This window comes from Dermacentor variabilis, chromosome 2, assembly GCF_050947875.1.
Source record: "Dermacentor variabilis isolate Ectoservices chromosome 2, ASM5094787v1, whole genome shotgun sequence".
Lineage (NCBI taxonomy): Eukaryota > Metazoa > Arthropoda > Arachnida > Ixodida > Ixodidae > Dermacentor > Dermacentor variabilis.
The window spans coordinates 126,995,898-127,008,508 of NC_134569.1; the positions used below are offsets into that span (position 1 = coordinate 126,995,898).

General features: G+C 42.5%; 1 protein-coding gene across 1 annotated transcript in view; it reads right to left on the bottom strand.

Moving 5' to 3' along the window:
- Window positions 1–1,482: 1,482 nt before the first annotated feature.
- The window catches only part of LOC142572680 (sorting nexin-13-like), a 70,434-nt gene continuing 59,305 nt past the window's right edge, over window positions 1,483–12,611 (bottom strand). The window contains exons 24-25 of the mRNA XM_075681971.1: window positions 11,152–11,264; window positions 1,483–9,231 (exon numbers count right to left, since the gene is read on the bottom strand). Coding sequence (XP_075538086.1) covers window positions 8,966–9,231; window positions 11,152–11,264 — 379 coding nt within the window. The 3' untranslated portion in view covers window positions 1,483–8,965. The remainder of the gene's footprint in view (window positions 9,232–11,151; window positions 11,265–12,611) is intronic.

Below are 12,611 nucleotides of genomic sequence, written 5' to 3' on the forward strand. Positions count from 1 at the left end.
CAAGACTGCAACTATATGTGGTTCACAGTGCAGCCCGGACGAAGCACTGGCCACTTTCTGTTTTAAAAGTGGTGGTGCAGTCATCCTATGCATGTTTTCGCCACCACACTGACGTAGAGCTATGTACCAATGGAGTTCCAATGCAGCATACAGCACGAGTGTTTATTGCTGTGCCCCGTCCTGTTTTTTTTTTTTTCACGGGGGACTTTCCGTCGATTTCAGGCAGCACACACATCCCTTGCAAGAACGTCTCGCATCTAATATGCTAGGGCATGGCGCCATGCACCATCGCGCCATGAAAAAAAACAAAAACCCAAAGCGTATTACCACCTGACACGGCAAGTTAGGCAGCAGCAGCTGCAGCAGTGGAACAGTCTCAGAGGCAAATAAAGCTTCGCTTTTAAAGGGGCACTAAAGGCAAATACTAAGTCGACATGGACTGTTTAAATACCATTCCAGAAACCTCGTAATTCTTGCTTCGTCCCATGAAAAGAGTTGCATTACGAGAAAATTACACCTAAAAGGTCCGAATGCCTTTTTCAAAAATCAAATCTCCCGCCACACAAGCAAGGGTATGGTGATTTTGCATATGCTATCACTATCCTTTGCTGCCGTTGGTGAGTAAAACGGCGTCCGACAGACGGTGGTATTGAGCCAAGACAGACAAAGATAGAAAGACAGAGTGCATGCAGAGCAGTGGATTCGCCGCTGCAGCTGCTGTTCGGTCAAGTGGCGTAGACCATTTGGGCATCCCGTGACATCACATACAAGTTGAATTTCTGCTACTTGCAGTTTGCCCGGGTTTCGCGAGCCAGCAAAACCAGCGCAGTATTATGCAATAACCAAACTACTGGAACACGAAAGCGTGGGCGGCGCGAAGTTGAGTGAAAACTAAATCTTTCGACCACCTGTGTCGTTGTCAAGGGTAATTTCAATGAGTTCTCTTTTCTAAAAAAGAGATGGAACTGGACAAGTAGCATTTTATTTCATCTTATAGTATGATACAAGGATGTTTTTTGCAAGTACTAGCGACAGAATTTAACTGAGGAGTGCTTTCGTCATCGGGCAAGTGCTTGAATGTCACGGCGGAGTCTCTAATCATGCCCTGCATATTTACCCAAATTTCTCAACTACACTATTCTCGTAGTGTCTGTCACACTACATTTCAGGTAAATCTTGTAACCAAGGTACTTGCCTCATCCATTTTATCAAGAAAATTAATATCACAAAACAGGGGTTTAGTGGGCTGTCTTCCTTAGAAAATCACTATTCATTCCCGGATGCACAGCAGAAGTTTAGAATTCAGCCTATAGATGCCTAAAGGACATTATTTGGCACTTATATATGCCTTGACAGGGTTAGTGGCTGTTATAGGCATCTAGAACACCAATTTTTAGTGCTTAAACATCCGGTCTCTAATTATGACATACACACATCATGTATACAATTGAAGCTGAAGTGATACGAAGAAATCACACAGTATTCCTCATTCCCAATATCTTTATTCACAAAGACAACACATAAGTGGGAATTTCGTAGTCTTTGTGCAAAGACAGTTCTTGACATCACGGAGCATTGCAGGCTTTCATGTATCTCTTCATTTGCATCTTGATCTACCTATCACACGTTCCAGCGTGCGACTATACAACTTCAATAAAAAAAGAAAAAAAAATGCTCACAGCTTGCGAAATATCATACAGTATTGTACAAGAGCAGCACAGTGGTAAACACAATGCTTTGCAGTGCCTATACTATGGGAGTGGAAGGCTCACATATACACCTTACACAGGCAAAATCCAAGTTGACTGCTTTAAAAAATACTGCAGAAACACGTAGAACCAATCACAGCCCGATGTAGTCTGACCATGGCTGACACAAAAACTATTATGCATGACCAAAACTTTGCTTACCAAACAGAATGCACAAGAAGGAAGCTATAAAAATGACACTGTTTTTGTAAATGACACCGTTTATAAGACACATAGAATGGAGGTTGGTCGCAAGTGACACCAGAAATAACACTTCTTTCAGTAGAGTCCAATGACAACACTACAGTTTGCTTCTGTATTGACTGACTGTACAGCAATTACAGCCTGCTGTAGTATGACCGCGACTGCCACAATAACTACTGCGCATAATCGAAAGTTTGCTCAGTGAAGAGAATAACAATATGCCAAGTTGTCCAGACGAAGACAAGTTCACTTGTCGAAAACATTGCCTCCAGCGACATCCATTGTTTGACCACTGCCATTCATTTCGTGCAGTGTATTTTTCAAACATGTATCATTTTGCACACCTCCCTGTAGTTAAAATATAAAAAGAAGGGCCTTTTACAGTGTATTTTTGATGACAAAACAGCATTTCGTTTCTTGATAACTTCCTTCAAAAGAAGTGCCAGGGGTGTGAATGAGTGAACATACAAAATGGCTGCTGAAGACACACAAATGAGAACACAGTGTGCGCCTAATCAAGACTGATGAAGGTGCATAATGTACTAATCAGCATCAAACCTGTATAATGTGTGAATTTCAGTGAAAAAGCACCTCTAGATGAGCAAAACACAGCATTGATCACACATGCAACTGCAGACTGAAACTTTAAATTACAGGCTTTGCACCCAAGTTTCACAGCAACTTACTCTTTTGTAGGTATGCGTATCGTACACTTTTCACGGTGATGGAACATGCTTCACAGTGTGTCCCTTTATTATGTAGTTGCTGACTCAGTAACCACAGCATGGGGGCTTCAATTCCTTGAAGGTGCAAGAAATCATTATTTCGGTCATCTTTTAATGTGACCAGTTCAAAACATGTGCCAAGAGTGGCTCCACAGAATAAGGTGTGTTGAGCATGTTTTCTAGATACATTTCGGAAATTGGAGGTGGCGGTCACATAGCATCACGAACCATTGACACATGGGTTGGTCAATCGGCACGGTGCAGTGGTCATAGAGTGCACCATGACAAACAGCATCACTGAAAGCTGAGCATATTAGACACTAGAACAATTACCAGGAGTGAGGAGGAAAGAGCGGCATTCTGCATTCTGAGAGAAAAGACAGTAGGAAACAAGACTCATCCAGTGTCGAACGCGGACAAGTGCAAATCGAAGGAGGTAAGGATGGCCGATTTGGCAGCACATGCCCAACATTAAGCAACAAAGTAATTGTGTAACTTGCAACCACTGTGCCATTAGGCTGACTGACGCATGCATCAGCGGCTTCTGACATCACGCGATGATCATGTTCAATTTCTGCTATGTGACTATGAGCCCTGCTCAATACACTGTATGCCAATACAAGTTTTCAACTGATTGCATTAACAGCTGATATATTGTTGTGCGAGGAACTGGGGCCCCATGCTATGATTACAGAGCTGGCAGCTATACAAAGGTAAAAAAAGTGAGGCAATGTCTTTGTGTCAGTACTTATTTAATAGATGGCTAGTATCCAATTAAACTGCCATATATCGGTTGCACTTATTATAGTGCAGTGTTGGCCATGACTTGTGGCTAATCTGCAAGGTGTTGATCATCATCGTCAGTTCATAATGTGTCCTAAATAGTGCCTGCACTGTCACATCTACTATCAATCTGTACAAACATGCAAGGAAAGAAATTGAAATGTCAGATCACATGCATAAAAATAACAGAAAAAAAAACCATTCTAAGAAAGAATGTATTCTTTCTCTCTTTTTCTGCAGTCTGACCAGTTCACATTTCTTTCTCTGAAATTTTGCAGAAATTGATAAATACTCTTATCTTAGCATGTACAACCTAGTCATATCATCTAATGAGTGTTAAAATTTTAAGTTATACTAGACCCTGTATGATTAGATGTCGCTGTTGTGTGCAGCGCAATGGATACTAAATGCATGGTTCATCCCATCACACAACAGCGCTCCTACTTGGACCATGTGCATTCTTGATAGATCACTTTCGAAGATATATTCAGTTTTGGATGATGCAACATCAAATGCAGTATGTCGATGGAGCAATAAGCATCCCTATGCGACATTAAACTGAGCCACATGTAAGTAACCCTGATTTAATGCGTGCCATTATTTTCATGTCATCTACTTCCATTGGCAAAAAGAATGGTATACGTGAAAGAGATGGGCTGAAAATATTTAACTGTACAGGGCAGTTGCATTATCTTTTTCAGTGCAGTGTGTGCAAAAGCCAAGCAACTACCAAGTCATCTTGTACTGCACCCAGAAAATTTGAAATAGCTCACATTTCTTAAAACACGAGATGCACTGAAAATAAAATGCAGAATTCTGAATTTACACTCAAAGCATGGCTCTGATGCAGTACGCTACAAAGTTAATATGAGAAGGAAATTGGCAAGACAAGCAAATTCTAAGCTTCGTACACTACAGTGCCCTTGCCAGATGGATAGCCAAATAGTTGGCTGACGGGTGCATGTGCCAGAGCACTTATAACTATTAAAATAAGCTCTGCTGCACACAAACAGAAATGAAATACAGGAAAGGTATGCCTACTGGACTCTCAACGCCATTGTAGCTGCACCCCCCCCTTTTTTTTGTTAGCACATTTATGCCAATTAAAGTATTACAGTGAATTTCCCCTGTCCCCCCATCTTATGCACCCTATCCTACTACTCAGACATACAATGCAATTGTTTCACATCCACATTTTCACTGAAGCAAATCAATTTGCAGTGATGAGATGTGGGGCTACAAATACAGCTGCGCTTCTATAAATGGAATGATTCAACCCACGCAAAATGCTCTCAGCAAAGGCATCACTGCACCTAAAAGCACAGGTGCAGTCATCAGGGAGCTTGAAGAGTGAAGCCTGGTTTGATGCGAAGTGTTAAGAATGCAAGGCACAGTGAAGTGACCTCAAAATCTTTTTAGGCATTTACTGTTTTTCTACCTAACAGCAGAAGTAACAGCACAATGGTCAAAACTTGATAGTAGCTTACATAATGCAACTAAAGTACTGACAACCTACTGCCACCTTCATGTTCCATGCAAAGCAATGTCTTGGCATTAGCAACATTTTGTTGAACACCAAACTTTTTATGCACCTTGTCAGTGCTGGGGAAGCATGCCTTATATTGACGATAAGTGTTAATGCCTCTTCTCAATGCTGAACTTCAATCTCCACTGCGTTGACTCCGTTTCAACATTGCACTCCACGTGCCCCCCACGCTGAACAACACGGCAATATACTTCCCAAATGGACGTATACTGCAATGGCGACAGTTGCTACATGTGGACTTTCTGCAGTCAATGCATTTGACAAAGCCACGCTGGCTTGGGGTAGAAGGAAACCTTTAAATTTGCCAGAAGTACAGGAGGCCAGCATCTTCTTGTATCTCTCTCAAGTATTGCAGCAGCCACTTGATGGACAAGCATCAGCATTGTGTGCTCTGCCTGGCTGCGAGACGACAGGTACAAGACGACGTCCCCCTGTGTTCTGCTGGCAAGAGCTTAGGGGCATAACCACAGGTATACCACAGTTTCTAGACTGGGAATGCAGTTAACAGCAGGAGGTAAGGCTCGTAAATGTCATGAAGAACATCCCATGTGCTAAAAAAATGGTACTGAGGTGGGATGTATGTTATTACATCCATTACTTGAAGTGACAGATTTCATGGATGGCATGAATAATGCTTCCTGGGAAGTTGTGTCTTAAAGCAGTGCAATGGCTATCTCTCCATCAGTAGTACAAGCAAAGTTTGAAGCAAGAAATTGGGAATCTAAGTTTCCCTGTTCATCACAAATGTGCAGACTATCCATGACAAGTTGCAGATACAATGCACTAAAACGAATGTGCATGATGAACTAGCCAAGACTCTCATTCCTAATGAAAAGCTTAAACCCTAGCAGTGATGTCTAGTTGTCAGGGGCAGTGGAGATGATGGAGGTCGACCCCTCAAAATTTTCTTTTGCCCTTCACCACTATTGGCCCCCTCCTACCGCAATGCTGCAGTAAGGGACCAGTAATGAAATGCCTTCCTGCACCTCTAACGAAAATATGGAATTAGGCTCTGGCCCCCAAAACATAAAAATTCTGGCACTACCTATAGTTCACAGCCATATTTTAGTTCATGTTTCGAAATGCATGAGGCTCCTAACTCAACAACGGTTGCCGCAGTTTCCAACACCGTGGTTGAAATCTTGTCGATTCATAGGTGTGACAACATGATCTTCATGTTGCTGCACTACACTAGTGGTATATGCTAGGCCTAAAATGTGAAAAGTAAACGGGTAACACTGTGCAACATGAGATAAAATGCCATAAATTATTTCGCACAGAAGAGAGCTGGGACACTGCGTGTTGCTGGAATCGACCCTGAGCCCTGTAGTGAGGGTCCTACGGCATATCTAGTACTTGCAAGAAGTTCAAAATGAGGAGAACTCCTGGTCTTGCTATTTAAAGTTTCAAGTTTCAGAGTGCTCAAATAATGATCGGACTTTTCCAGCAAGAGCCAGCAACTGCTTTAGTCACACAAAGGCTTGCATGTGAAAACACACAGAGGGCTTCGTAGTTTTACGATGTCCCCACAAAGGTATTGCTTCTGCACTAGCCGGAGAATGTGTGTGGCATGTCAGCGGTATCAAAATGCAAGCTTCACAAACTGGCAGGCACGGACACCATTTGGCACGTGGAATCTGCCATGTTGCAAACAGGTGCCAGAGCTTCAGAGGTAATTTTTTTTGGTTTTATGCACCGTGTTAAACCATGAAATCAATCAGAAGCCAGTAACTTGGAGCATAAACAAGCACCTTGCAATACCATTGCTCTCTCTCGGTTCTGGTAGCAATAAGTGATCACTAAGAAGGATTGACAAACACACAAGTTCTGAAGCTCTTGTGTGAATGTCATCTGAGGGATTGTTAACTTTCACATGAGATAATGTTGACGGTATCAGTTCTACAGAAAAAATTCAGTCATGCAAACAGTGTAGAGCAGCACTGGTTTAGTCAGATAAGTACAAACAAATTCTAACAACTTGCTCTATAAAGTTTAAGAATTGCTCCAAGAGGAAACAACCAAAGCTGCCTGCATCAGCCTAATGCTCAAGCCCACTTGCTAAAATCTATCAACGTGGACCATGAAAATATCTGAAATGTGTGGATTGCGTTCCATCAACATGCACTGTCAATAAACTGCATTAACACGGCAAGCTCGGCGAGTTGGTGATTGAACATGGTCCTACAGGTGGACAGCAAAACCTGAACGAAAGACGAGAGGAAGTAGGTACTGGTGTACTTCCTCTCGTCTTTCGTCCAGGTTGCGCTTCCCACTATCAATAAAGTCGTGATGTGTGGGAGAGTGATAGCAGAGACAACCAGTGATGCTTCATATTTACATAAGAAAGAAAGAGAGAGAAGAAAATTTTCTCTGGCCTTCATGCACTTCACAAAACTGTGTCACAATATGCGCTCACCAACTACCATCAGATTTACATAAATGAGTAAACAGCAACATTGCATTAAGGCCTGGACATTATCTCCCAGGGATCTTTCGAGGCTGTTTGCTGCAATCATTAATGAATGGCAACACACGGCTGCTGAAATGTTTTGTTGCAAAACAACCCCCTCTATTGTCGCTGCAAGGTGGCAATATAGGTAATACATAGCTGAAATTGGTTGAATTTACCTTGAATCCAAGCAATGCCTGGAGATGCTGCATGGACAGAAGCTTTTCTTTTTCCCATTCTACCATCCGCCACAAAATTCAGTGAAGTACAGACAGATATACTCTGGTGAGATCATCTACACTTTAGCGAAATGAGAGGCTACATGAATGATACTGGTCTCATTCTTTATTTCACCCCTGTTTGGATGTCGGTAATGATGTTGGGGGAAGAAAAAAAAGTTAGCTGAACCATAAATTATAAAAAATATATATATATATACTTTATTTTATTTTCCAGCATACTGAATTCTTCAAAAATGCAGTATATATCCGAGTCACGAGTGTATACATATAATGTATAATACAACAAATTTTGTGTTCCAAGAGAGTTCCAACTCTCGAACATCAGTCATGAAAAACGATTACATTAAACATGGGACACACAACTGCAAGGCGAGTGTAAATGATGCAGAAAAGAAAAAGGGGGGGGAATAACTGTACAGTGCCTAAATGATAAAACACGTGCGCGGTATGACGAACCCGACACAGTAAGGATAGGCATGTCATAGCAAGGCTTCTTCCAAAATATCACCTTGGGATCAAAGGAGCTGCACTTACCTAGGTCATACAATGTGCTCCAGATTAGCGGTTAAACTATTTAACACATGAACAAAGAGAGCAGCAACAGTGTAAACATTATCTAAAAAAAAAAACTCTGGTAGTAATATAAAAACTTTGGCATAAGAAAAAATGTCCACACGTTCTGCAATAATAGACACATGTCCTAAAGAAAAAGCCCACTGTGCAAATGTATACCCAGGTTAATCAAATTCAGGAGCATTCTTAGGGCCCATGATGGCAGCACCCTCTCAATCGTTGGTCTTAGTTTAACAAACGAGAGAACTGCGACGTCCACTAAATTTAGACTTTTAACTGTCTGAAAGGAACTGGTAGTGCTGCACCACTGTTGACTCTTGACAGTTCACAGACCCAGCAATGTCCGCAACTATACTGCCAATGTTTGCGAGACGGTGTAGTGTCAGGCATGTTTGTCATTCCGCGGCATCATAATAAGAACGGAAGCAAGACAATAAACTTGCTCCTATGTGGATTCACATTTAAGGCTCGCGGCAAAAGATGCGTGCAAGCTATCACATAACGCAATCCAAGCTCACATGGCGAGGTAATCACGGCCTTCCTGCCAGCCAACTTGAAATTGCATCAAAAGGAAAAAAGGAAGAGATATGAAATGAGCAACAGAAGTATGGGTGGGGAAGGGAGCTTCCAGGAGGAGGGCTGAGGAGAATAACAACCAATGCTGTTACGTGACACACGGTAACGTAGGACAGACGTCACCGCACCTCGATGCGCCTGGCACCAATGCTTATGACGTCCCTGCTGGAATTGGAAGACAACGAGGTGGTCGATATGGTGGGCGACTCTGCATGCATCTTGCGGAACAGCTCGGTGAAGCGGTTGTTGGGGAATAGGGTAGCAAGGAAGCCCTCCAGCAGTACATAGGTGAGCCTACGATTGAGCGGCGCATGCTGGAACATCTCAAACACACACAGCATGCCTCGCCGCGTCGTGTCACTCCCGATGATGTGTTTCAGCTCATCTGCGGAGACGAAAGGGCATGCATGAGCCCAGAGAAAGTGCAGTTTTCTGTGTCGCTCAGAGAAGATGAATTTCAAGAGCCTGAAAGTTGGCTGCCCTGAAAGGGGCTCTTCTAAAAACAGACTCTTGATCCACAAATGCACTTCAGCATTAAAAAAATAAAAAAAAGGGGGGGGGGAAGAAAGAGAGCACAGGAATGTTATATGGCTTCCACAACCAAATTCTGTTTCTTAACAGTTTCAGTTATGAGCAGTCCCTGCCTGCTTTGAGGACAGTGTGGAGAAGGAGAACACAGGGTAAAAAAAAAGAAACAGCCTCACTTCAAAAAACACACACAACAACGTACAGCTAATTTGGTCTGCAACAAATTATTTCTGGATTTTTTCACAGAGATGGAAAATGTGTAAATCAGATTCTAGCCACATAAAAATGACTGGCGCCTTTAACAAGCAAGGGCTAGGTGTTGTACACACTTGATAACATGGCACAGTTACACTGCACACCTGTGTCATGAAATCATTATCTATTTAGTTGCTGCTGCTACATCTTTCTAAAAGTACTTGCTTGCACTTTTACTAAGCGTGAAAGAAAAATTATGGCAAAGAACTACAACGACGACAAAGGCCATCACAGCTAGCACACTGTGCAAAAAGTATTCCTGCAGCAATGCAGGAATACTGAGGCTGATTGTTGTTTGATCAGTTTTAGAAATGGAAGCATGCATTACTCATTTACTATGGTACGCCGAGTTCTTGTCTTACTAGAACTGACCTTTTGTCAATTTGGTATGGTTTCATATTTGGAGTAAAAGTGCAGCTAAACATAGTTTACACAAAGAAATTCGATTGAACCTCAGTACAGTTGAATGCCTTTACAATGAAATGACTTGTGTAACAAAGGAATGATTCTGCCCTGTTGCTATCATGAGTAGTGCGGAGCACAACCTTTACGACGAAGTTACCTGTATAACGAATGATTTCGAAGGCCCAAAGCACTTCATTATACAGGCTTTCGACTGCATAACAAAAATGAATATGACAAATTATTGGACATAATGAAGTAGACAAAAAATTTGATTGCCGCCATGCTTTATTTCAATGATTATTCTATGTAATGCTATAACGAAACCAACTATGCAAGGTCCAACAAATATTTGTTTGCTCACAGCTTAAAATGTCAAAGTAACGAAAACTTGAAGCACTCAGGAAGAGCAACTTGAAACGTCACATTCTGGGATGTGCATGTGCGTTTTGGCCAATGTCTTGGCTTGGCTAGCTTGTGGCCGGCAAGACTTTGTGCTAATCCCATGGGATCCCACTGGCCACATGGTTGAGCATTAGCAACAGCACAAAGTGCATTTGTAATTTAGTGTTGTTCATACATATTTGCATGGTAAGTCACTGATGGGCCAATAATATCAACAGGAGACCCTTGGAGGCATCACTATTGCACAGGCCTGATCACAATTTCCTTTTTCCACCAATGTCAGCGTTTATGCTAATATAAATAGTGGATGTAATGAAGATATTACAGTGACAGATGCATCTCCATTGTGACAGGGTTTTGACTGCAGTAGAAATAGTGTTCATCATTCATAGACTCCACAGGTTCAACAATATGTTAGTGGCTTAATTGTTGCAGGTGGGTGCGTTTTCTCTTCTATGCATATTGGTTTTACGAGCATTGCACTGCTTCTGGCATGAAAAAGGAATAAACATGAAATAAAATGAAATAACCTGTATATTTGCTCTGTCCAGTTAAGGTTTAGTGGTTAGGTGGCGCCAGTGTGTGACTTTTGCTTATGCCTCCAGAGTTTTATTTGTGCTGTTTCCACTATGTTGCACAAAGTGTCAGGATTCGAGTGAAGCATAAGATAGCAACTCATCAAATGAGTATGGGGAGGAGAGAAAGGCCTAAATACCTGTGAGGCTACAAAGCATGATCATCTTGGCTGCCACTCTGGTCCTCATCTTGGTGTTCTGGTCCCTCTCAGGACGCGTCTCGGCTGGGAAGCCGTTTGGCCACAGGGCGTCCCTGCAAGCAGTGAAGTGTGGTTGCAAATTCAAGTGCTGAACTGTGACAACTGAATCACCTCAAGGCCTAACTTGACAGAGCAACACTTTTTCATGCACCAAGCTGCAATTATATTAGTTGGCATCCAAAGGAATGGCTGTACGGCCTCGGCATTCTGCTGTGGAGCACTAAGTCACAGGCTCAATGCCCAGTCCCAATAGCTGCATTCTGAGAGGGGCACAATGCAGAGATGTTGCTTGTTTAGATTCTAGTGGATGTTAAGGAAACTCCAGGTAGTCAAAATCGCTCAAGAGGACTTGACTATGGTGCCCATCGGATATCATTATTACACCTAATGGAACTGCTGTGAAAATTATTGGTTGGCTCTTCTTGTAGCTAATCTGTGTGTAACATTTGGCTGGTTAGGAAAAAAACAAATTAGGCAAGCTGGATTACCTTGGAAACCAGTAAGTGAATTAAGGCGATGCTGTCCAATGTGATACCAGCTTGATGCATTACTAAGTTCTTCATGCAATCAGCTTTTTTCAGGACAGGTAGTGCTACATTAAAGAATAATGCCACATCTTTTCACAGCAATGACAATGCTCCTAACAAACACCTTTCCATTGTCATCAGGACGCTTAATGAAGTGTGAGCACCACTGACAGTTGAGGCAGTAATTCTATTGTCATCAGGACGCTTAATGAAGTGTGAGCACCACTGACAGTTGAGGCAGTAATGGCTGGGCTAAGCAGACAGCAGAAATTAATGCGACTTGGTGCTACTATGCTTCAACCACATGAAGTTTGCTTTTGAACAGTTTGATCACTTCCTGTGAAGCCAGCATGCACCTCACACAAGATGAACGTCATGGTGGCTGAAGGTGTCACTATGCCATGAAGAGAAATACATCTAACATGTACACATATTGCCTAGTTGCCCTGACAAATTTATTCTATTTCCCTCCCCTAACAATCCTCGAGCCTCTTTCCTTTATCTTTCCCTTTGGGTAATGATTATATTGTTATGGGGATAACGTATATGTACAAATTATAACTCTATACAAGGTTACAACAGCCACAAGCAGCGGCAAATGATGCAAGGCTTTTGCGAGTGCCTCTGGCCACTTCGTCGCCGTCGTCTTCGGCTGACTGACAGTAACAGCCTGTTCACTGTCTCGTGGCACTACCCCACCCCGGGGTGAGAGCGCCGACCCGGTGCTTGTTATGATGGACTAGAGGGGCCTGTTATGTACGGTGCCTCACTACGTGCACGATAGCACAGGGCAGTGGCATGGACGGCGGTGGCTTGACGACAGGTTTGATTTCGTACGCAATGTCGGTGACTTGACGAAGCACCCTGTAAGGA